This window comes from Argopecten irradians, chromosome 12 (assembly GCF_041381155.1).
Source record: "Argopecten irradians isolate NY chromosome 12, Ai_NY, whole genome shotgun sequence".
NCBI classification, from domain to species: Eukaryota; Metazoa; Mollusca; class Bivalvia; order Pectinida; family Pectinidae; genus Argopecten; species Argopecten irradians.
In genome coordinates this window covers 37996530-38023902 of record NC_091145.1, presented here as the reverse complement: position 1 = coordinate 38023902, position 27373 = coordinate 37996530, and the positions used below count along the sequence as shown (strand labels likewise).

Below are 27373 nucleotides of genomic sequence, written 5' to 3'. Positions count from 1 at the left end.
CCTCTGATGACCATGACCGATTTACAAAGAATTAGATTGTGTTTGGAACCAAATAATATTTTTGAAAGATTTTTCATGAATGATTTTGCATTAATATCTCGAAAATAAAACCAATTAGAAACTTACAGTCGAAAAATAGAGTTACAGTAAAATGTCAACAATTCAAAAATAAAGTCCATTTGGTACAATTGGTATATCTGGGTGAAATGTCATATACATGTATTATATGGCATTCAGCAGTAGATTTGCATATTTTACACTTAGGCAAAGAATGCTTTGACTGGGACGGGATTGGGGAGAGGGCAGAGGGAGGGAGGAGTTTTACTTTTTATTAAAGTCTTGGTATGTTATGTCGTTTATCAAATGACAAGATCTTCACAGAAGTGAGTAGCATCACCCTGTCGGCCAGTAAACAGTACCTGTGTTCTGGCGTACTTTGGTGTACAGTAGACCTGCGTACCTGGTATACCATTTGTCAGACGTCGTCTGCTAATGTGTTTAGACAAATGAGATGAACTTCTGTTTGTGTAACAAGAAAGCGCCTCGGCAAGCAACTGCACGTACATTACACGTGAGTTAGGTGTATGCGCGTGCTGAAGAAAGAAGCAACAGGTAAGTACTGACACCTATGTTACATGAAATCGTTGTAAGATTTCTGTTATTTGCATCATTTGAGGGTACAGGGCTCCTTCGCACCAGCCACGCATATAAATCACTACATTATCACCGTCATAAAACTGTATGGAAAAACAATTTAACAATAAAACTGACGGAATATTATTATCTTAGTAAAAATGTTATGTTAGTTTCGCCAGTTTGTGTCCGTTTATATCATACAAACGCAGTAAGAAGTTTTACAGTCGCTATAGGTTGTTCAGCTACGAGTCTTGACAAAGTAAGTATAGTGACAAGTTTCTGAGTATCGAAAATCGGTCATATGGGAGTTCTCCGATGCTCATTTCTCATGATTGTTTTTTTTCTGCACGATTCTTTGCAAGTGTCATTTCCTTGTGGAACATAACGAGCACTCTTGTTCCTGGCCGAGTGACAGAGAAGATGAGTAAACCGCCTATAACGACCTGTGATGATCGACAGGCTGATTTGTAATGGCCGAGATGTGGCCCTCAATTAAGATTGATTGGTTAATGTACGTGTTTTTTACCTACGTGACCTGTCGATACGCCGAATATCAGAGTAGTGTATTGACTATAGAATCGTACACTGTGACTGCTGTACTGATATCGTGTAGCACCAACACATAGAGAGAATATGGGACTAGAATGGATTTCTGTGGATAAATTACAACCGATATAATTATTTAGTACATAAGCTGGGAAAAAAATCTTGTTGGAATTTGAAATAATGCACTGGGATCGCCTACGTTAATTGATTGCGGAGAAAACCAATGTTGTTTAAGTTCCATGACTGGATATATTATAGGAATGGATTGTGTTATCTTTGACAAAACTTGTAAAGTGAACTTATTGGATATAACCTTTAGTGCATGCATTAACAAAATGTGTGCTGTAGAAGGATAGATAACAACTTTGGTCACACATTAACTAAAAAAGCTGTACTTCAGTATTCGAACAACTCCGACGTGACTCCAGGTAATAAGTGATATTTTAATCTTCTCGGGTTTCTTTACAGTTATATCAAAATAACAAGTATCTATTTCACATATCATTTGCAGGAAATGCAATACCAGACTTAGCTTAAATCATCACTGCACCAGCATTTTTAGCTGTATTGAGCTAATTTTTGCTGTAAATCTTTACTTGGTTCGTGACTTGTTATTCTGAGAAAAAATATTAGTCCTTTTGATCAAAACTGGTATATTTTAAAAGAAGACTACTGGAAAATAAATTATACAAACATAAATACATATCAAACACCTCATTAGGAAATTATGGCTTTAATATCTTGTATATATGGTCAAAACGGCAAAATTCCCATAAAATCCAATATTTTGTCAACTAGGTATCTTTGAGTGACAGTAGCTCAAAAACGAGCACACGGACATGTGTTTTTTCTTTCATTTTCTTTCATGGTATGAACTCCTCTTTCCAAAAATCTATATAAGAAAAAAAGTTTAATACAAGAAAATTTTGACTTCTCAGAGGAGTACATCCTTAAGTACACTGCGCATTATTAATTTTATACTCAATATTTTATACTAAAGCTTGGTTCACTACATCCCAACAACTAATGATTTCTGTATTACGTTAGAAAATATGTTTATGTTTTGCCTACAGGCAGCTTTTTATTTCTTTTTATATTGTACATTATATATACATATACTTGAAATTGTTTTATTGTCGACCACTGAAATGTTCACGAAGTGCACAACATAGTATACCTTTGACGCCCATTGTCAGAAATAATGGTTACTGAAATATATTTCCATTCTACTTTCAGTTTCTCGTTTGATCTATGTTAAACCAGATGGGCAATATCAGGCTATGAACTCCAATCTGGTCAAGCGTATTAATATTTAACGTTTCCGCCGCGTCACAGACAATGTATACAATGTATACTTACGCCTATACATAACGGTCAAATGATTTTAAAAGTGGTTTTAAAGTTGTGCGGTCTATGAAATCTAATAGTATTATCGTGTTGACAAAATAGCATGTATTAAATAATATCATCGCATAATTTTCATTTGTTCGCTTGTTTCAAACCGTTTTGTGTTGAACTATATTCAGAAGCTGATGCTATGGCTGTTCCGTTTATTGAACTTGGTGACGTCAACACTAGCACAAGCGGGAAATTTCAAATGATATTCGTGTATAGTTTTGAATTTGAATGATCGTAATGGAAATATAAGTAATAAACTGTTAACAGATTGGACATACAGTTGATATGAAGCCAATCCGTCCGAAAGATAAATATTCATGGCGCCCGTTAGGGCGCCATTAATATTTATCTTCCTTCCGGATGGGCTTCATATCAACTGTATGTCCAATCTGGGAACAGTTTATTGCTTAAATAAGTAGATAAGAATCAAGGTTTACTCTAGATGGCATATATTATGTCTATTTCTACACATGTACACCGGTATATTTCCTCTATCCGTTGTCGTTTACGTCTAAAGACCACCACAGTGTATTATTTGCTATGACATCAGTCGGGCCTTTAGCTAGTATGCCGTTACGTTGATGACTGTATGGAACATTTGCCCATTATCGATCGTAGATCAGTGGTTTTTCTCTTTTCCTCTGTGAAATTGAATATTTATTTCATCTGCCACTATATTCTTGCATGATTATAGTTAAGTTAAATTAATCTACCACAGCTCCTAGCATATTTCTATGTGAATGAATTATAAGTCATTATTCATAATGAACTGATATTACACATGCCTTTCTCACTTTCGTAGATATTTGCTTGATGCTCCATAGGATGGCTACCCTAAGTCTGTGGATATGCTTGATTGGCTTCGGATGTCTGCTGTGTAGTTGCTATGGTAACGTGACAACAAATATCAAACCCGTGTTGGTGATGGAGGGAGACCCCTATCTACTAGTTTTGTACGATATGCACCGTGACGTCGACCCCGGGGGTAGATGTACAAACCTTACCCCCCGGGCGTTAGAGATGCTCTGGTCTCTCCGATGGATAGATGGTGTTCTTCAAAGTAAACCCGAAAACAAAGTCGGTAAGTGGATACAGTCCAACTGTAGAGTTCGGGGTTATCATTATGACATATATTAGAAATAATCTATTAGGACAGTGGTAGCGGAGTCTGACCGACTTTTAGTTGAAAGTTAGTGAATCGTGCATTAGACACTATTTACTGTCCAAAGCTGTAAAAGATTGGCAATAACTACTTATTGTGAAAGAGTATTATACAATTATGATAGGTTAATAGTTTTTCATTGGTGTGTAGTTTAAGCAGTTGGGATAGTTGATATTAAGTTATATCACAGCTATTTTATCGATTTTGAGGTTTGCATCACATAATTTATGCCAAATTGTGACATTATATACTGATGGGTAATTTACATTTAATAACTCTAGAATTTATCCCAGACTAATAGTGGTGTAAGCGATATTGTGTTGGATATGGTTAGGCCATAGTTATGTTTTCTTCTTTTTCTTTTGACCTTCTGAAAGCGTTTAAAGCGTTTAAATTTGGTACAGGTTCTTACAAAATATATTTCATTGCAGTTGATCAAATGTTGTTTTATATACAGTATCAATATTATTACAATATTACATTCTTCAAAGTAGGAGGCAACGTTGTACATATCTTTTATTGCTAAGTTCCTGAAGAAATGTTTGTTTATTGTTCATCTTCGCGGACGTAAAATAGGAAAAAACCACAGCTAATGTCTTATTTTGGTAATGATTTTCAGGCCTGCTAGTGTATGATCTATGTGGACAGCAGTCCCGGGCTATCCAGGTCATCAGTCGGTACCTCAACCCTTCCCAGTGTGGCAGAAACACCAGTCTGGCAGGTGCGTCTCAATGGGCACAAGTAATTAGAGAGCAATGACTACAGTGCATAGTTTTTAATCAATTCATTTGTTTAATTTGTTGTCATTATATATAACAATATGAAAAATGTTCGACTAACAATTGAAAACAATTACTTCTGACAAACTATTTTTATTTTGACAACCTCTATAGAAGATCAACGCAATGGCTTTTGTCACGGTGCGCCTGAGCACTCCTTATACTATCGAAAATATGTTTTACTTCAAATACAAATGTAGATGTACTACTAAATCGTGTATAGGCTGAACTAGTCAACATCATAATTGTTTAAAATATAATTGTTTTCATAAATGTATGGATTATGAAAAAGACATGAATATGTCACTAGAAAACTCATAGCCCTGTTGTTCTGATAACACTATTGCACCATAAGACAAAGCAATAATTCGGACACCTGAGAACGTGACCAACACCTTGGAATAAATCAGAGTGCATGGCCTGTATTAATTAGGGAGAAGAGGTCTGTCACTGTCGTTTACGAGGCTATATAGATGAGTCACTGTCGCTACAGTCGGTGATTAACATGTATATGGAATGTATGTTACGTAGAATATCATGACGGTGCACGTACTGCTTAGACGCACATTCTTCCTAGAAAATATCATATCAAATGACAAATGTAATTCCTACGAAACTTTTCAGTCATGACTTAAAATAGAATTTTGTTGAGACAAACGTATCTGCCTTATACATGCAGCTTTATTAGAACTGCTCTAGTTTTTTCCGCTCCAGGCATAATAAGTTACACATCTAAAGACGTTCGGAACACTATCTCAAGCCTGGCAGAACCCTTCGGAATGCTTCATGCTAAGATTTCAGTGGATGAACATATATCTAAAGGTTATGAAACAGTCCTCGATATCGCTACATTATCACCGTGGAAGATACAGGTAATAAATAAAATGAAACAATAGAAAAATACCTGTAATACTTCCAAACATTAAATACAGTTTGTAACCAATAGTTCATCTTAAGTCAAATGCTTTATGTTTTAAGTTTCAAACTACAAATACAGCTACAGAAATGAAAGGTACTATAGTGGTTTACAACAACTTCCTATAAAAGTGGTTATCATGTGGCGGTCACGAAAAAATAAAGAAAATGTTTCAAATACCATCAACAGTTTGTTATTCTGTTGATGTTTATCAGATTAACGATTGTCTATAACGATCCTTCATCTGAATGTATTCCCTACGGACAGACGGACAGACTGTAATCGCGCAGTCATACTCATACAATGATAAATTCGTATCAGATCATCTTACAAGGTTGTACATATCAGAACATTTTCCTGAAAAGGCATAGTTGTGTAAATGCTTTTGTATATTCAACACTTCAAACACAAACCATTGATTGTTCTGTGTAGTCATATGAAAGGTGCTTTTCATGTTTATGATAAAAAAGAATATATGTATTTCTTATTACGATACCCGATTGTTTTAAAGTTACATTAGTTAATTTACTAATATGTATTTCTGAATTTTCAAAATTTCAACAGGCCATAACTGTTGTACTTGGAAGTAAGGGATGGACACGGATATCTACTTTGGCGGTTAGCACCCCGAGCGCGCATGCGGAACAGCGTCTGTTCCAGAGGATGGCACTTGATCAGCAGTTATGTGTTACCGAGTCTGCTGTCTACCACAACGTCTCCTCTATAGACAGTCTGAGGTCAAAGGTCGTGGTAGTGTTCGTCACAGGAAAACATGACCTGAGTGATTTAGTGTCAGTCATGAAAAATAAGAAGGATACTGTGTTTATTGTTGTCGGAGAATTCAACATTTTCAGAGTTTCGGCGACTGATTTAGATAATGTGGTATTTCTGACAGAGAATCTTCCATCAAAAAGCTACATGATTGCGTACTTGGCGAACATGTTGGATGATATAGAAACAATGACAGATCCGATATCCAGACAATATCTCCAGTCATTGCCATTCTGTTACCATAACTCCACTTCATGGGAGACAACCTGTTCCGAGGAGGTGAAGGCCTACTTTTCTCCGCGGATGAATGGCCGTGACATGATGGCTGTGTTTACGGCATTTTTTAATCTTGAAAGACTCATTCTACGCGCGGAAGCATTTAATTGCACAGACTTTAATTTTCGGAAATGTAATAAGTTCGTACCTTATGTTGCCCTTAGTATCAACCAGCCCAGTAGTGGATTCCCCTTTAATCTAAACGAGCTGACGGAGGGGTGGCTGGTAGACGAACCTACGGAGGTCCTCCTCATGTCTGCTGCCAGTGACAACCTCACAGAGGTAAGCACATTTAGCTCATTAAATCAATGTGGGCGAGTATAAGTGATAACATTCCATTAAGGCACTGGCTTTAAAATGATCTACCGAGTTCTTATAAACATGAACAAATGCTCTTTGTTCATCATTTTAATATGTTGCTAACTAAGTTACTGCGATCAAGGTTTTCGGTTATTCTGTTTTTCATTGAGAATTAAGACATATAAGACAGTAAGAATAATTTAGAACGATGACTGATTCTTTATTAAACTTTTAGCCTTACGGTTTACAAGTACACGGGTATGATAGTAACGTTAATGCCATTATTGGGTTTTTTCAGGTGGGAAGGATATTCAAAAATGACTTCATGTGGTCCACATCTTCAGTTTGGCAGGACTTCCAAAATAAAATCAACCAATCAAATTGTGAAAACCAGGAGTGCATTTCTTGTGACGCATGCGTACATTCCGAGCGGGAAAAAGATAGTATGGCCTTCCTGAAGGGAGATATATACCTTGGCGGGTTTGTGCCACTCCACCAGTCCTCCGTGAATGGGGATCGTTGTGGCGCGATGTCCTGGGAGGCCACGCAACTCACAGAGGCCTTCCTGTATGCCGTGGATACAGTTAAATCTCGACATCCTTTGTTAAATCTTCTACCAAATATAAATTTGGGCGCGTTCGTGTTAGACTCATGTGGTGTAAGTGGGAGTATTGACCATATAATAGAACAGACACTAGGCTGTCCGGTCATGCTTCCGGATGATAACACTGTAGAGATGGACGATATATTATCTTTTGTGGAGTTTAACGACAACCCATTTCGCAAAAGGTCGGAATTGACATCCGAGAAACCGGTTATATCGATTTCACAGCATGGTGTGGGTTTAAGAGATTTCTTGTTTAGTGACGATATCTCCGAATTACTTACCTTAATGAACCGGATGAACTGGACATACATCAGTGTAATCATTTCAAAACAGGTCGACATAGGGTCCGTTCAGAAGTCATTACAGACGTTCAAACAGAAAGGTGTCTGTGTATCACAAGTGGTTGTCTTTGATTCCACACAATCTGACATGATGAATGTGACGGATGCTGTGTTTAATCTCTCCAGGAACACGGACGCGGTTCTTCTGTTGACGATAGCCGAGGATTCCGAAAGAATACTCGACGTAGCAAAGAATGCGTACAGTATGAATGTACTACTAGCTCCGTGGAGCCTTCCGAAGAAGTCAGTCAGGGATGTCCCTGGAATGGTTATTGTTCAACCGAAACTTAAACCTGACCTCATGTTCGATTCCCACATGATCAACATTGAACCAATGAAGCATGATCGTAATCCATGGTTTGGCATTTATCATGGAAGTCACCGACATTGTCACTACCACAGTGGGTCGGAAAGCATGCTCTATCCGGAACAGTGTAAGGATAATATCACTGTTGAGGGACAGACAAACTCTCCACTGATCACTCGCCTCATTCATACTGTAGATTTACAGGTTAAGGCGATAGACAAGGTATACAAGGAGATTTGTCCATTCCAGTCTGGAATCTGCCCAGAGTGGAGAGAGCACACTGATATACAGTCTCTGATCAAGTCCAACATGATGTCAGTAGAGGTGATGGATGGAGATGATGTGTTACGTTTCCATGACGACGGAGTCTTGAAGCTGCCCCACGACATACTGAATGTTCGGTTGGAAGATATCTTCAACATTGAAAGAATAAAGGTAAGTTTATCACCCCAGCCATCATTTATTTGTAATCTTGGTATTATTCTAGTCTCATACCATATAATAACTAATTCCATGCACCTTTAACAACTTTAAACTGAATTTACTAAACTGTAGTCTATATATACATCTGTACTAAGTCTTGAGCTTTATTAATTTTACGCAATTATTTTATCCTAGATTGGCCGGATAGTTGACAGCGTTGTTGCCATTGACGACAACTCGGTGTTGACGTATGGTCAGTCTGGAATTCCATTAGTTGTTCCACATCACTGCAGTGGCTGGTGTCCCGAGTGTAACGTCTGCCCTACATCTCCTCCGATGACGTCACGTGATCATCTTTATTTACCAGGAGACTTGGTATTCGGCGCCGTATTCCCAATACACGATAAAGGAAATACGCCTTTCACTTGTGGTGGACTCACAGTGTCTGTGGAAACTGAGGAGCTCGTAGATGCCTTCTTGTTTGCCGTGAAAACAGCCAAGAATCGGTACCCATACCTGTTTCCAAATGTTACTGTAGGATCATTGGTAGTTGATTCGTGTTCAGACGCTGATGACGCCCTGAAAACCTTAATGAATTTCGAAACTTGTTCAACTGCTTTTGCAAATGCTGAGAATCCTGCGCTGACTCCAAGTCCTGCTCAGGTTTCTAGCTACATTTTGTATGGCGAGCCAAGCATGACCATGCCGGCAAGGGTTCTTGTTGACAAAATAGGAAAACTAGCATTATCCCTAGGAACAGAGGAATCTGTATCAAACGACCCTTTATCGCGACAAGTCATTATGTTAAATCCTTCAGATACGGTTCATGCTATTATAGAATTTCTCGTTAAATTAGATTGGACCTATGTATCATTAATTCATTCAAGATCAGAAAAGCATATTTCAGCTTTGAAGACTTTCATGACATACTCAAAGAATTATAATATATGCGTTTCCTTTAATCATTCCATTGCAATGAATGATGTATTATCTGCTATAGAAGTAATAGAAATGATAGACCAATCTCCCGCTAACACTGTCATTATTCTCGCTGCTGAAATAGATGCTAGGTTTTTTATAACAGAGCTCGCGACAAGACGAGTCACAAAGAACCTTGTCATTGGTGATATCGACCAGGACTGGGAAAACGCTAAAGGTGTTTCGATCCCACTGGGAACCGTCGTGTTGGACAAAGCAGGGAAAATCAACGAGGACTATTATCAGTACTTTGTAGATCCAGTCCACACCATGAACAGTACGGTGGGAAATCCTTGGTTCACAGAATTCATCAGAGACAGGAAGCTGTGTAGACGTAGCGGTAAGCGCGAATGTTTGTCCTCATCCAACATACTACTGGGCGCCTCTAATGTGGTGTTAGGGGTTGACGTCATGATGCACGTGTTGAATCAGAGATATCTAAGACTCTGTCCGACAGGAGAAGGACTATGTTCGGCTATGCAGAGTGTGGACGGAAACCTTATTGATAATCTGGATAACCTATCCTTCTTATACCAGGGCAACTTTTCTATACATGTCCCAAAGGCAGCTTCCTCTTCCGGATCATATATCATCAGCAGTTTCCAGCCAGGCGGATTCAAAAAGGTAAGACTACTTTAATTTACATTGTCATAATTCTCTCGGTATACATTATACTACTGTTGTAGAACTTTTGGTGTGCATGTTAAATCAAATTGAACATCTTTGATCAAATTTTGACTTAGAGTTTTCTTCCGCCTGTTTCAGGTTGGTGTTTGGCGTGAGGGTATGTTGGACCTCGATATGACCAGGATCAAGGCTTACGACAGTAACGGAATGGCGTACACATCTGTCCCGGAGTCACGGTGCTACCAAAACTGTGTGTGTGTTAACTTCGGGTCGGAAAATAACACGGACGGAGAGGACGAAATTGACCCTTATTCAGATGCATTATTTTACGACACGTCGGGACAGTTCGACCCGGTGTTATGGGCCGTGATGGTGCTGATTGTGTCCCTAGGTGGCGCTTTTGTTGTACTGATGTTTATGTTTTACGTGATATACAAGGTGTGTATAGGCTTCCTGTACAGACGGTACATCAGTCTCGGGATGCTAATGTTACTCTCCGTTATATTCCTCTACCTGGCTGTGGTTCCCTTTGTATTCACGCCAAGTAACTGGGTGTGTGCTTGTCGGAGATTCGTTCCTGGGTTAGCGTATGCCTTCCTGTTTGCGACAATTCTCTCTAAATTAATGGCGCTCAGAGCGTACAAACTTATCGGCCTTGGCGGAGAACTCTCTAGCGTCAATCAGTTCCTGGCTATATTATTTATAACCGGAATACAGGTAGCCCTAGGTTTACAGTGGCTTTTGTACGAGGACGAATACGTTATCACCAGAAATGACGTATTTCCGCAATATGCGTGCATTTTTGACAAGTTTAAATTTGTGACATATCTGTCATATGTAATGTTTGTGATACTGTTGTGTGCAATGTACTCATTAACCGTGAGGAATGAGAAGAAAAATTTGGGCGAGGCCCGTTTAATCTTCGTCGCTAGCTGGGTCATCATATTTGTTTGGATAGGCTGGCTTATCGTCATTTATATGGAGCCGCGTGACTATATAGAACCAACCATCTGTATTGGAATGATTGCATGCGCAACTGTGATTCTGATGGTTGTGTTTGTCCCCAAACTCTACAGAATCACGAATTTAAAATACGATATTCGAGATTCCGGCATGGAAAATGGGGGACTTGGTAAAGTGGATGCTGAATTCATTTTTGAGAGACCGTTTACTCTACCTGCCTCCGCCGCGTCTGAAGCAACGTCTATTAAGTACTCTGATAAAACAAATCCAAAAAGTATCTCCACTTTTGATACCACTATGAGTTACTGAGATTTTCACCCATGATACGTATATGAATGTATATATGTACGCGTATGAATGCTAGGTGACACATACATCAAACCCAAACGTCGGAAATGTATAGATTATATTGATATAAGGATGATAGACGATTGTACCAATATTGAAGCTTGTAAATGTAAAGTTGCATTGTTATAATGTTTCTTTTCGATATTATGAGAAGTTTCGATATTCTAAAACAATCTACAGAAATGGGAAATATAAGTGTCATTAAGAAATTATCTGTACTGTTTCATAACAAAAAAAATTAATTAAAATGCGGTATTTGTACCGTATGTCAAATATGGATATAGGGGTTCCCCAACAAGTGACGGTTGTTTATCAGGTTAATCAAACTCAAGTTAGTAAATTTTCAAATTTTGAAAAGACACGAGCTTTAGCTAAAATTAACTAACGAGAGTTTAGATAAACATGATAAACAACTGTCACGCGTTTGGGAACTTATTTATCCCATAACTTTAACTCTGTACATTTGTATTTATTACATAATTTTTTACACCAATCTATATATGAGGAAATATAATATTTCCAACTATTATCCCGACCGTTCAATAAAACTTTGTTATATTACACAGTTCGAAGTTATATTGTACGCTACCATGGACACGTTATATTGCATGGTTCGAGATGTTGTATTGCACGGCTTTTGGTACACCTCGCCGTTAATGTCTACCTTTGTAGAAAACCTCCGAGGAATCGCGCGTAGCAGCGAGTTACGTTATTATGACGTCACAAAGGTTCACGCTCAGTTTTGCGCTAGCTTTATAGATCTCGGATCAAGCACGCCATAGACGTTGCTCTCTGTGCTTGACAGTTGGTTTTATCAAGTAGAGGACGAACACGACGAATGTATCGGATTAAAAGGCTGTATACAGGTCTAATAAGTTAAAAGAATGCAATACGAAATGAAAAGTGGAGTTACGCCATGAAGTACGTGGACTAGTCGCCAATCTTCAATATGATTAGAAGTTTTCCCATACGATACGGTAGTGGAAATTTTGATCTGTGATTCTGGAATTCATTAAAAATCAACTAAAAAACTGGTGATTAATTGATTATGTAATAAAACAAATACTTCATGGGTTACTGTGCTCTAGTTCATAATATTTACCCCTCGGTGATGGTAATCAACAAATGTTATATTGCACTCGGCCTTTGGCCTCGTGCAATATAACATTTCTTAATTACCATCACCTCGGGTTAAATATTATGAACTAGAGCACAGTTACCCATGAAATATTTGTATAATATCGTATACTAGCAGTGGGCGTGGTGGCGCTTCCCTTTTCACTGTGTATCATGTTAACTTTTCAGTATGCATGTATATAATCCACAATATGTTGTTTTTTCATAAAGTTAAATGTCATAAACTGCTCCTTGCCTATTTGGGGTCAGAATGATGATGATTATGTTTTATACTATAGCAACTTATGTAATTTTTATTAAACATGCATTTACATAAAGGTATTTCCTTTGTCTTTGGTGAATCTTATAAAAGTTCAAAATGAAAACATTGATTGTATGGTTCCTGAAAAGATCTATTATTCCTATTGCTTTACAGAATTCTTACTGGTTCACAATGGAAGAAATTTATAGAAATATACATAACATAAAAACTAGAACGGCGTACATCATTACATAAACGGCATTCATCATCACATAAACGGCATACATTATCACATAAACGGCATACATCATCACATAAACGGCATACATCATCACATAAACGGCATTCATCGTCACATAAACGGTATACATCGTCACATAAACGGGATCCATCATCACATAAACGGGATCCATCATCACATAAATGGCATACATCATCACATAAACGGAATACATCATTAAATAAACGGGATACGGCATTACATAAACGGCATACAGCATCACTTAAACTGCATACATCATCACATAAACGGCATACATCATCACATAAACGGCATACATCATCATATAAACGGCATACATCATCACATCAACGGCATACATCATCACATCAACGGCATACATCATCACATCAACGGCATACATCATCACATCAACGGCATACATCATCACATCAACGGCATACATCATCACATCAACGGCATACATCATTACATAAACGGCATACAGCATTACATAAACGGCATACAGCATTACATAAACGACATACAGCATCATTTAAACTGCATACATCATCACATAAACGGCATACATCATCACATAAAAGGCATATATCATCACATAAACGCATACATCATCACATCAACGGCATACATCATTACATAAACGGCATACATCATCACATAAACGGCATACATCATTACATAAACGGCATACATCATCACATAAACGGCATACAGCATCACTTAAACGGCATACATCATCACATAAACGGGACACATCATCACATAAACGGCATACATCATTACATAAACGGCATACATCACCACATAAACGGCATACAACATTACATAAACGGCGTACAGCATCACATAAAAAGCATATTTCAATAAATAAATCATGTTACGTTCTGTTTAAAGACGATATATTTTCTAAAAGATGCTTTTTTCAATGAGCAAATATAGTTCAATGTTCAATTATGATTGTCGTTGTCAATATTATTGCTATTATTACATACTAAACACGCCATCTTGTATTCCTCTGATCCATCAGAGTTACTTCGGGGCCAGAATACAGTGTAAAACTACACTTAAATCAAATTATATTTATTTTTTAGGGCATAATATATTTAATTGATAAGGTTAAAAGTCATTCTGACCTAGAAAATGCCTGGAATTCTAGAAGTACATAATATGTTGCAATTCATCGGGTGTGCCCTATCGGCTTTTCAATATAATGTGTTTATTTTACTTCAAACAATATAAATGATATAATTTCCACTATTCTGTATATCAATAGCCACTAATAGACCATTTTATGTAGACCTTGCTTAGTATTCATCATTTGTATGGAACAAAATTCAAACAAAATATCATGGATATGGAAGCATTGTAATACCATTAGGATTTTCCAATTAACAACTCTTCAAAACGTACGACGCAATTTAAGTAAATGCGTGTGGCGATCGTGCAATAGTGTTAACAAAATTCAACAGTTTGATTATAAATCGTGATGAAGGGATTAAGGGTGTGAGAAGTAACATATGTGTGGGTACGTTATGTGTCATAGGTATCGGCTTGGTGATGCGAATTGGTACTTGTTATAACAAGCTATATACAGCAAAATTATATATAATCAGCAACCTGATTAGAATATACTAGTTTCTTGTTATCACTACGTTTAAGGATCTGACAACATCCCATTAGGATCACGTTCTGGTGACATTTGAAAAATGACCAATCAAATTGCTGCGTCCAAAATCATGACGAAATAGTTTGAAAAATATGTCAAAATTATATTCGTGTATAAAGTCATCTCGCCCAATGGGAACAACAAAGCTAAATGTATAGGTATACTGGGATGCAATGGAGTTATCACTTGAGATAGAATTGTGTAGAAAATGTATTGGATATGAAGTGCACGTGGTAGGAAGGTCATCCGAACATGACATGACCCCTTATGGGATGCTGTCAGATCCTCTATTCAGCGGAGTGTTTATAAGGATCTGTATTTTAATCAGATTGTAATAGATGGAGTGAAAATAAATTAAATATGCCATTAAACAAAGTAAATTTTTATTGCTTATAAGGGTACGTCCCTAAAAAATGAATAACATCGGTATATGATCTTTTATTGAGAGGTCAGATTTGGGAAACTATTGTATGGTTGCTAGTATTCGTGAGGGGAGGTTTTCATTTCATTTAATATGTTGATTCATCCAAATTCATCAAAATATCAATACATCTCAAATATCATTAAAGTTATGGTTTTACATAGCAGCCTAACAGTAAATCGTGAAATTCTACAACTATACACTACATACAATGTATATACACATATAATATTCACTTTAATTTAGAATCTCTCACTCAATTTCTCGTTATGACCATTAAAGTTATTTAAGAGGGGAGAGTTTCAATATTTTTAATTAAATTCTAAAGCTATTACATCTGATAACTATATATCTGTAAACACTTGTGTGTTACAGCGAGCAGAATAGCATGTGTGTGATATAGGGACATCTTCACGTGGAGATGTGAGAAATGAGGTGTCGTAATGACGATCACGCATGCGCTGTGTTACGTGGTAGTACTTTAATGTATCACGTGTTCTGATTTGCCCACCTTCAAAGGTGTTCTTGGAATAAGCTGTTTAACCTCAGAAAAGCAGCAGTCGTGGTTCCGTGTGTATCGTCATTCATATAATAACAATAAGCATTTACAGTGTAACCCGAATCAGGAATCGGAACTGGCTTAACTACTTTAAAACCACCGCTACAATGAAACTCATAGTTTGTTAATACCTGGGCATTCAAACATTTCCTATTTATATTGCCATAGTGGTAGACTTTGGAGGTGTTTAAGAAGATGAAGGGAGATGGTGAGGATATGGTCGTGAGATGGGTCACTATAGCATGTCTGTGTGCCGGGGTGGTCCTTAGTGCAGTGTTATTGCTGTGCTGTTGTAACAGGAGGGACTCCAATTACTCAAACGAAAGCTACCTCATCGGGTACCAGAAAACAGGTAATAGTTAAAACTATCTCCCGGTTATCAGAAAACATGCAATAGTTTAAATTATCCCCCGGTTATCAGAAAACAGGTAACAGTTAAAACTCTCTACCGGTTATCTTAAACCACATAATAGCTAAAACTATTCCCCGGTTATCAGAAAAAAGTAATTTCAGTTTAAACTATTTCCTGGTTATAGTTACCTCCCAGACACCAGAAAATGACAAGTTAAAACTACCTCATCGGATACCGGGTAACGGGAATTAGCTTAACTAAATGTAGGTACGTTGTAATCTTCAAAACTATTTCTTTGGTCTCTAAATAACAGATAGCAAATAAACTGATGTTGTTTACAACACAGAAACTTGTATAGATTATAACTAAATGATGGTAATAAGAAAACCGATATATTTCAACATTTTGTTACAATTGAAACAAAGAAGAGTTGATCAAATGTTCCATGTCTGAAGATCTTATTATTGGAGTAAAATTAGAAAGTTGAACTACTTGTAAATATAATGTACAGAAAAACAAGTATCACTTGTTTATTTCACAAAAGTGTAAACACAGAGCTTTATACGAATAAGCATATGAACCTCCTTCATTTGTTTTCTAAAACCTTTGTTAAGTAATGTGCTCCTTTGGAACTTTCTATCACTTCATCAAAGTTTTTGTATCGTCCATTTATCGATCGGCTGGTCTTATTCGTTTCTTCTTCTTTTCCGTTTTGTAGGTCGATTTAAGAACATCATTAACTGCCATAATGATTGGAGATTATTTCTTTATTTTGCATTTTCCCTTTCTCTACTTATTCCGATTTCATGACAACATAATTGCATGATGAAAGAAGAAATAATGTTAAAATAGGAATTCAAATAATTTTGGGACTTCGGGTCTCGACAAAACTATAGAAAAATAAAAGCCTTCATAACATGTTTCACAAAACTCCATATGAAATAAAACTACATATACAACAATATGTGTAAGCCAACTTCCTTGCTAGACAACAAGTCAATGTAATATGATAAGATGTGGCTTAGACAACAAGTCAATGTAATATGATAAGATGTGGCTTATACACCAAGTCAATGTAATATGATAAGATGTGGCTTAGACAACAAGTCAATGTAATATGATAAGATGTGGCTTATACACCAAGTCAATGTAATATGATAAGATGTGGCTTAGACAACAAGTCAATGTAATATGATAAGATGTGGCTTAGACAACAAGTCAATGTAATATGATAAGATGTGGCTTATACACAAGTCAATGTAATATGATAAGATGTGGCTTAGACACAAGTCAATGTAATAAAGATGCTTAACACAAGTCAATGTAAATGATAAGATGTGGCTTAGACAACAAGTCAATGTAATATGATAAGATGTGGCTTAGACAACAAGTCAATGTAATATGATAAGATGTGGCTTAGACAACAAGTCAATGTAATATGATAAGATGTGGCTTAGACAACAAGTCAATGTAATATGATAAGATGTGGCTTAGACAACAAGTCAATGTAATATGATAAGATGTGGCTTTTTATGAATTACAGCAAGACTGAGGGGATACCTTTTTATGCATTTGTTTTTTACACTTCCTTACATCTTTTTAGTGTACCTTTGTATCGACGTGCGATCTAAAACGTACTTTTACGAATCCTCATTTCCAAATAACTTACAAGGTAACATTATTTAAAATTTACCGAATGCGTAAGAAAGAACCCACGAACATTCAAATTTAGCAATCTAGTTTTCAGATATTGGAATAGATCATCCACTACCGAGATTACTAAAATGTACAAGAAAATTTGATATGTTCCTCGTGTTGTAATTCTATTAAATGTCGACCATGTGAAAGGGGTTAGGAAAAGGAGAAATAACTTTCTTTGTAAGTTGATAAGCTGTAAAACATGAAGATGTTTAATCATGATTAATTGAAGTTTGACATTGACATTTAACAAATACATCTTCTTCAAAATTAATGAAAACTGGCTGTCTTCCATAACTTTCTGTTCGTGTATGCTGTTGTGATTCTAATACAGTTATCTGTGATAAACATTGAAACGTTATAATACCATTTCTTAATCACGTTAGCATGTCCTAGACAAAAAATATACAGTGTGACGCCAAGGCAGGGTTGGTGATATTCGCGCAAAGGTCTATACCGTGATCTCTGTTCTGTAAACATAGCTTGGGTAGAGTTTAATCCTATTCAGGTAAAGATCAACTTTGCTAGCCAAACGTATCATTACAATACTCTCCATAACACCATTGGAAGACTTCGCGTTAAAACTGAAGCTGGATCATCGCAGTTGCACCCTTCCATTTACGTAATTCAAAATACCAAAGATTAACATAATTATGCGTTATTTGTTTATTAGTTGGGGACACCAGTTTTTGGATTTCATGCTACAGTGTCCAATTTTTCACGATCAAAGCTAATCGTTGCGTAATTTGTGAAACAGTAACACGCACAGACTTACCCATTCTATTTATTTGGAGACGTATCCAAGTACTTTATTTAGCTGGTCTTCAGCTGTTGTTGACTGACATAGTCTGCATCAATGGTCACTGTTATCACTTATGTTCAGTTTTGTTGACATAGAAAAGCTGAGTTTTCGTTGGTCGGCTGAACATTGCAGCATTCAATCAAAATTTGAAAGCAGAAACTTCAGTTTTGACGCGAGAGCCGCCAAGGGTTTCAATATCGTAATGAATACCCTTGGCTAGCGAAGTTTGGTGAGGGCATTATTGTGCATTCTGATCAATTAAAGTTACTTTTGTATACAATTCAGATAATTTCCTTTTCAAAAGTTGAATTTATTACATCTTTATGTCAGTCAGTGAAAATATGGTACAAAGAAGTAATCCAACCGTGTGGACAAAATAAATGTCAAATTTTCGAGGCGATCTGCCTCTTTATCAAGACACCCAAAACGAACACGATTACATAATATGATACGAACAATAATACGGGACAATGAAAGTAGACAAATATATAGCAGCACAATGGAGCGCAATTAACCCTTCAACAAGTGGCAGTCGTGCCACATGTGACGTCAAATGTGTGGCGAAATTTATATAGTGCTCATTTGTATAGGATATAAATTTAGTCGCCTTGCTCCCCGTTGTGTGCAAAAAATCTTAAATTTAGTCGCCTTTTACCCGACAGCATATACAAAGGATAAAAAAAGAGTAGAAAAGAAGGAAAAATGCAGTAAGTGAAAATAGTGAAAAAGTCAGTGAAAATAGCGAATGTTATATACCATAAGTGATAGAGCTTGTATCCAACTAACCTCATCCTCGATATCTACCGGCGTTATTTATAAGATATAACAATACATTTTACAATTCACTAAAACTAGTGTCGTGATAGGCGAGTAGTTAAGGTGTCTTTTACATTATTGGATCACGAGTATGAAACCCTACTTTGGCAATTATAAAGTGCCCGCCGTGAGTACAAGGTACATGTACTGGATACTCCATTATATATATATATGTCGCGGTATTTTTTTGGGCGTATTGTTTTCTTTAAAAATGCTCCACCGCCGACAGAGCATCATTTGAACAATAATTGGTGTTAAATCGTGTATATGTATGTCTATTTAACACAAAACATAATATATAAAAAAAAACTGTTTTGCTTTTGGTGCATGCGCAATCAGTAATTCATTCCATATAGGATATAGTGCCAGGGAATTTTTTTCGGGATGCAATTGATTGTTTTTTATATTTTAAACTTTAAGTAAAAATAGAAGCTCAAACTTTTCAATGGTGGTAATGGTGTGAAGTAAGTAACTTTTGTAACTGAAGAAAAATACCAAATCGTCTGCTCCTGTTTTTGATAGTGAAAAAAATACCATTTTTTTTACGGTGGAGCATCTTTAACGTTCTATTTCCGTTTTTTCAGAATTAATATCGGTAGCCTCAGCAGACATTGATGAATCGTTAGTGACGGAGAAACAATCCAATCTGACGTGTGAGACGAAGTGATCATGTAACAGCAGACCATCACACACACGTTCATACTATACTAAAGCATTCCCATTGCATCATTGCGCAAATTTAATGTTATCATTATCATTGAATGAAAAATTATAGTATAAATGAGTATGTGCATATGTATCTTTATTCCAACAAGCCATTTACATGTAGCAATTTTATCTGACGATTAAAGTCAAGATATCTTTTTGAATGGTAAACTTGTACACTCTCCACATTTTATAATTTTCATATTGTAAACTATAGATTTGTCATAATATTCTCTCTCTTTAAAACTTCTCAAGTTTACGTATTTAGGCATTTGAAGCTTTTTACTTATCTTGTCAAAAAAATCTAGAAGCAGTAGAACATTTTTGTCTATCCATGTCATGAAGTGCTTTAGATATATGTTTGAACAGAGTTTGGAATGCGAGCCTTGTCAAGCGCAGTTGGCATTCATCAGTTTATGTACTACCATCCACTTATTATGACGTCATTGCTATGGTTACATCATCATCGTCGTGCCAGTGATCGATGAAGATGAATGTTCTAATAGCTGTTCCGTCTTTGACGATAATTAATTCTTTATTCATTAAAGATGCAAAATCTCTTTGGATTTCATCAATACACTGTTGTTAAATGTAAATATAAGCACTGCACATCTTTCAGTTGGCAATCATAGCCAATATCAATGCCAACTATAGACAGAGGCACATTCAACTTTACGCCCCAGCGCGCTTCATGGAATTTGCTTTATCCAGTAGTTATTTATATTGACTATGAATGCCAATTGAAAGACGTTAAATGTTTAAATATGCCAGGGATGAAACGTAAAACAATGAACCTTCTGGAGTACATGGTTCTGGCCTCTGATAATATGTACTCAAATGTTTGTCGATGTAAGCGTTTTGATTAGAGGTCGGGGACAGGACAGATGTCATTCAATATTTTCAAAAGGATAAACAATTTCCAAACTCCCAGTGATTTGAGTGTTATAATAGTGTGTGTAAATGCTATACTGTAATAAACGTGAGACTTATATTTACCAGTAATGTTTATACTCTGGCCATTTGCAATGTGCGTGTGTGTCATGAGAGATTCTGATCGTTATTTAGAGCTTAGGATACCAAATTAATGTACATGGGAAATGTTGGGAAGTCAGGACATAGATTTTACCTATATATATTCACATTATAGTAATAGTTTACCGATAATCACAGCTGTGATGCATCTAGTGGATTTTCGTGGACGACATGGATTTGTGAACTGAAGGGAGTCGGAGCAACAAAGTCTGTTAATCTTCTTATTTTATATCAAAATAGACTTTCGTCAGTTGGAAGGACTTATACATACTTGTGATATTGGATTCTCATCCTGATACTACAACCTGTGAAGTGTAACTGAGGCATTATCGTCAGTCTATGCGCGATTACCAGAGTTGTCCGATTCGCGGGCGCCATCTTTGTTTACGTAGTGACTAAGTAGCAGAATAGGGATAAGGAAAGCCTTGCTAAATAACTTATTATATTGTATAGTAATATCGTAAGAGTGATTTGAAAGAATGTTGTATCAATGTGTATGAACGATGCGTTGTGTAACGCATACATTTAGAGTAAAGTCTGTGGACTATATTCATGTCAGAGAGCATCAGTGTACTTCCGGTACTATAATAGTATCTATACCAAAGTGCCGGACAAGTTAGTAGAAACATTGTTTTTGTGTAAATTCTGACGGACACGTCATATTCTAGTACTTTATTATGTGTAAATTAATCGTAGATCAAACGGACATGCGATAGTTAATTATGTACGGCGCCGGACAAGCGGCGATTGGTCAGATTCGGTCACGTGATCGCTGGAAAGTTTATATAAGCGCGCGATTTCAACTGTCTTGTCAGATTTGCTCAGCCAGCGACAGCAGCATACACTTATACGGCAAGGTACTTAGCCTAACATAATGGCTTGGGATTTTTGGATATTATATATGTATTCAATAGGTTTTTAAATACCTATACATAAATGAGTCAAAGAGAAAGTAAATAAATTCTAAATAAGATGAATATTTCCTCATAATTCGTGGAGTTATCTCCCATTTACTAATACTATATACCGGGGTGGTACATCCGGTCATTCTACGTTTCTATATTTAAAACTATGATGGTATCTGACCAGTCAACGCGCCCGTATATTCGTCATATGTCAATTACAATGCTGTAAAGCTATCTCCTACTACACTAGCGACTTTGAGAGAAAGAGAGACTTAGAGGAAGGCCAAAACTGTAATGTAATTTTAAACATGTTCCACCTAAATAAATTGATAGACTAAAAAGAAGTTTGTCTATTGTCTTTGAGAAGCGGCCTTGGAGGGATCAACGAATCGGCTAATTCCTGTTAAAAATGGTGTCAGAAGTGGGATATCAGACTTTTTACGATATCTAGGATACGGACCTCGCCTTGACAACTTGCTAGTGTAGTGGAACTTTGTACATATTTTTAAAGTTATCCAACTTATGTTATAGTTATCCGAGTCTTACAATTTATGATGGCGAACTCACCGGATCGCGACATAGTTTTCCGACATGAAATGGAACCTGATGAGCAAGGTCAAGGGGACAGGGATGATATAGCTAATGATGAAACAGTGGAATTTGAGGAATTCGAAGACGCATCTGGCTATGTAGAGCCGAATCGCATTCCAGAGCCAAGTGGTCGCTTCCAACCAAGGAAGACTATCCAGATGAAGCCCGAGAAGTATACAGGGACTGAAGACTGGCAGGAGTACATATCCCATTTTGATGCATGTGCTGAACTTGGAAGATGAGGAGACAATGAGAAAGTATTGGCCCTAGCAGCATGCCTTCGTGGACCAGCATGAACCTTTTATATCAGTTTGCCTTCGGCCGACCGGAAGACATACCAGAGTCTTATTGATAAGCTGGAGTTACGATTTGGGAGTTCTAGACAACAGAATAGGTGGCTGTCAAGGTTTGAAGCTCGTAAACGCCAACCAACTGAAACTATTGCTGCCCTTGGGGATGACCTTCGACAGATGTCACAGCGGGCCTATGTAAATCTCAGTGCAACTGCACAGGAAGCGTTAGCTTTGAATCAACTTTATAAAAGCATTACTTTAGAGATGAAATGTCGGTGTATTGATTAAGATTGTAAAACTGTAGAACAAGCTGTAGAGGTGGTGGAGAGATACGAAGGAATTCTTGGAGAAGATGACAAGAAGAGGTCAACAGTTAGAGCAGTCAGTGAGCAAACCCATGTAGATGCAAGGGAGTGGCCAACGAAAAGAAGGGTCGTAACCAACCAAACTGTGATGGAATGAGAGCGCAGCACATGTTAAGAACGGGGTGCATGCCATTAGTTGCGACTTCGAGAAGAGCTTGGACTGAGAAACAAACAGTGATATCCTCCATTAGATGGCCGCCTCTTGGTTGGAAATCGTTCACAGCAGACCAGAAGCTGAGGGCCTGGGAGTTTGCAGCCATGACAATCGAGAGAGGCGTGACTGAAGAAGTCGTGGTACCACGCAGTCGGGGAGATCTTCTTGACAAGTATAATATGTTGGGCCTACCCGGAACAGATCTGCCGCCAGTAGAAGGGGTGACCAGGAAATCTCGCTACTATACATATGAGGCCTTGAGGGAGATCATTAACTCTCGTCAGCACTCTCCAGATCAACTGCTGTTCCTGAGACAGGTTGAAGCCTCATCATCGATTAGGGACCAGTCCACAGACTATCTTGTTGACATATTAGATAAGGCTGGGGTACCGTTACGCCTTTAATCTGGTCTGCCCTCAACCTTGGTGAGACAACAATGGGAGCTGTGTTTAAGGTACAGTTTGTCCTCAACCTCGATGAGACAACAATGGGAGCTGTGTCTAAGGTACAGTCTGCCCTCAACCTCGATGAGACTACAACGGGAGCTGCGTTTAAGGTACAGTCTGCCCTCCACCTCGATGAGACCCTAACGGGAATTGTGTCTAAGGAACAGTGAACTTATCGTGGATGGTGAAGGAATATCTGAAATTAACAAGAACTTTCATCAATAGATAAAATTCGGGAGAATTTTCAGCTTGGGAGGGGGGGAGTTGTAATAAACGTGAGACTTGTATTTACCAGTAATGTTTATACTCTGGCCATTTGCAATGTGCGTGTGTGTCATCAGTGTGTAATTTTAAACATGTTCCACCTAAATAAATTGATAGACTAAAAAGAAGTTTGTCTATTGTCTTTGAGAAGCGGCCTTGGAGGGATCAACGAATTCCTGTTACAATACTATAGTAACCCTCTGGAGTTGGTGTATATGTTGGCTCGGGTTGTAGACATTCAAACCCATTCTGTTTATTTGGCTACCATTTCAGGAATGTATCGACAATACGTTTCTATAACACTTATTAGTCACTAAGTATAAACAGGAAGACTTATGAAATCTTAATATGCATTTGATACAGCTAGTGTAATTTTTGTAAACAACGAATGCAATAGGCGATTTGCCGGTCCTCAATGACGTAAGCGATTTTCTTTGCAAACACCTAAGCGGCAACCGGAACAACCGGACAAGTTACCGAAGCGGCTATATTATAAGAAGTGCTTACTTCTATGAAATACGATTCTTTTTTACTTTGATAATGACATAAGACATTTCATTTCTTGAATTATTAACGTCACAAATACAACACAAATCAGTAATTATTTGAAAATTAAAGGAATGGGGTGATTTATTTAAAACTTAGCTAACGTTAGTCTCCAGTACATGAGCATTACGAGCAAAAACTATTGAATAGCAGACAAAACCACGGCGGCTATGTGCATATTTGGAAGTTAATGTGTATATGAACTACATAAGGAAATATGAAAACAAAGATTGTTGATTATAAAGAGGCATTGTTCGACTCGCGATGTCGGCCCGTCTCGTCTTAGTATAGAGGTACATTTTCAAAGTAACGTTAGACTGAAAATAAATGTCAAATATGAGGTTTCTAAATACATGTGTTTGATCTACAATGTATTTGTGAAAAAGCAATTTGTAAAATCCAATAAATAATCTATTACATGACAGCAAAGTTGCATAGTCGTGCGATTTGCAAATTTTAGTAGGAATTTCCCAATTTTTATAGAGCGCATATTGGAGGATAAACTTCTACCGTGGAACATCTTTTTTCAATGAAATAAAATAGACATTATTTATCCTATTACAGATTGATAACTGTACATGCATGCATGTATAAAGTAATGCAACTGTATGTACAATAATGTATATTGTAATTACTATTGGAACAACGGGAGAATGCACAAATAATAAAAATCACAAATAAGGAAGAAAATGTTTATGTAAAAATAAGGAATCCCTTTGCTTAGTACGTTGACATAACGTTCGTGTACATTTATTTTGCTAGTTTACTTAGCACTTTAAATCAACTTAGAATTTTTTTATTATCTTCAGATCATCAGCTTATCAATCGAAGTTCTTATTGAGATTTTACTTAAAACGTATACAGATGCCCACACACAAACAGTGACAATCTAAGGGGCCGAACACATCTACATCTCCCCAGCAAATTATGAATGTTACGCATTTAATCCTTTCTCTAGCAACTTCCTGGTATTTTAAGATCAAAGTTACTTACTTCGTATTGAAAATGTAATCTGCATTAAGTTTAATGATTACAGGTGAAACATCATTACTCGGCAATATAATTGACACTGTAGATACTTGTACCACGGTTATCGTCAGTAGCAACGAGGGGAAAATGTTGCAAAAACAATTGCTGATATACTTGTACTGTAGATTATTACTACATGTATCTAGAAGCATGTCTTGATTGATTACTAATTTAAAAGTTTAATCAAAATGAATCAGTGGGAAATTATACACTGTACCAGATTAGAGACATTTTGGTTATCGAAGTACATGTACAAGTTTACCGTATGTATCACTTAATTATCATTGGCACTATTTGCGATTCAGGTAAAACAATTAGAACTTATGGATTCCATGTATAAATGTAATCAATAGACGTTCTATCAATTCTAAAATGAACATGAAAATTCTTTTATACGCTTCTGAATCTACATCGTTAAATACTTAAAGTTGAACTTTTATTATCAATTCAGATAATTCGATATAAAGAACAAGTTAATAAATTATGCCTGCGTCAATTTGATTTCATGTGCCGGGCATAGCGCTATTTATTTCGCTATACCTGCCGATATCAAAAGTTTTTAAAATATTTTTATACTATATATTCGACAAAAAAAAGAGTTAAAAAACCTAATAATATAGGCAAGTTTAGCGAACTAAGCGCCCCTTATAACATTCAATATGTTTAGCATACAATAGGCTTATAAACGGTGACATAAAAGCTGATAAAAATACAGATGAAAATATATATAAGCACTGTAAAGATTAAGCTGAATCCAATAGGCCTAAATAAAACGTTTCGCTATGCCCGGCACAGGCTGCATGTGCGCGCGATAAATTCGGATTTATCGATAAATGAATATGTTGACAGCCTTTGCACATATCTCTCAGCTTGTTTTAAAGCACTCAACAACTAAATACAAGCAAATACATTTTGATTTTAGAGAACACAGCAATTCAACTGAGCTCACTTTCTTATTTGAGTAATAGTAAAGGCCAACTTTTTGTCCGGTGGAACTCTTTTGTGTTACAAGGGAGATCACTCTAATCGCTAACCTATTGGAAACCGGCAAATGGTCTATTCACAGCTACATATGTACCTAACTGTCGTAAATTAAATTCAATACAAAATAAAAACGCGTTTTACCTCGTCTTTCCTATTCTGTTATTTTTTAATGGCCACGAAAAAGGTTCCAGGGAATCTGCGCTCAAAGTTTATTTTCCTTAAACATATTTATATATTGATTATGTTGTAAAAAATGGAACAAAGATTTACATCAATTTTGTATTACTCTTTCTTAAAATTAATTTCAATCGCATTTCATACATATATAAAATAGCTGACTGATAATCAATTTTATCATGTGACTTCCTTGTTTTAACCATTCAATAAAGCTATTTCATAAATTTTATTTATTACACACGGGTGATAGATTCCAATGAATGGTACGTATTTCAAGGCGAAGGAAAAACCTTTTTTACAACGAAATTTTACTACGAAATGATGAATTGAACGACGACACCACACTAATCTGTAGATTTATAACAGTGCATGAAATTAGTATCAATTTTTATCTACTCGCTGCGATTCGAACATAATAATCGACGAAAACATCTGGCAAGTCTCTCCTAAATCAACAGTAAAGCTCAAAGCGGTGAAAACATACGACAGTCCTCATGATGACATCATGAATAACTGTTGGGAATGTGTTTTTGTGAAACATACGACAGTCCTGCTGATGACTCCATGA

The 27373-nt window shown here is 36.7% G+C and overlaps 1 protein-coding gene across 1 annotated transcript; it reads left to right on the top strand.

Moving 5' to 3' along the window:
* Positions 1–1215: 1215 nt before the first annotated feature.
* Positions 1216–12832, top strand: LOC138304912 (uncharacterized). Its single transcript, XM_069245304.1, has 8 exons — positions 1216–1610; positions 3383–3661; positions 4362–4463; positions 5236–5393; positions 6002–6766; positions 7083–8474; positions 8658–10064; positions 10206–12832. The coding sequence occupies exons 2-8, from the start codon at positions 3394–3396 to the stop codon at positions 11337–11339; spliced, it is 5226 nt and encodes a 1741-aa protein (XP_069101405.1). The 5' UTR covers positions 1216–1610; positions 3383–3393; the 3' UTR covers positions 11340–12832.
* The last annotated feature ends 14541 nt before the right edge of the window (positions 12833–27373 follow it).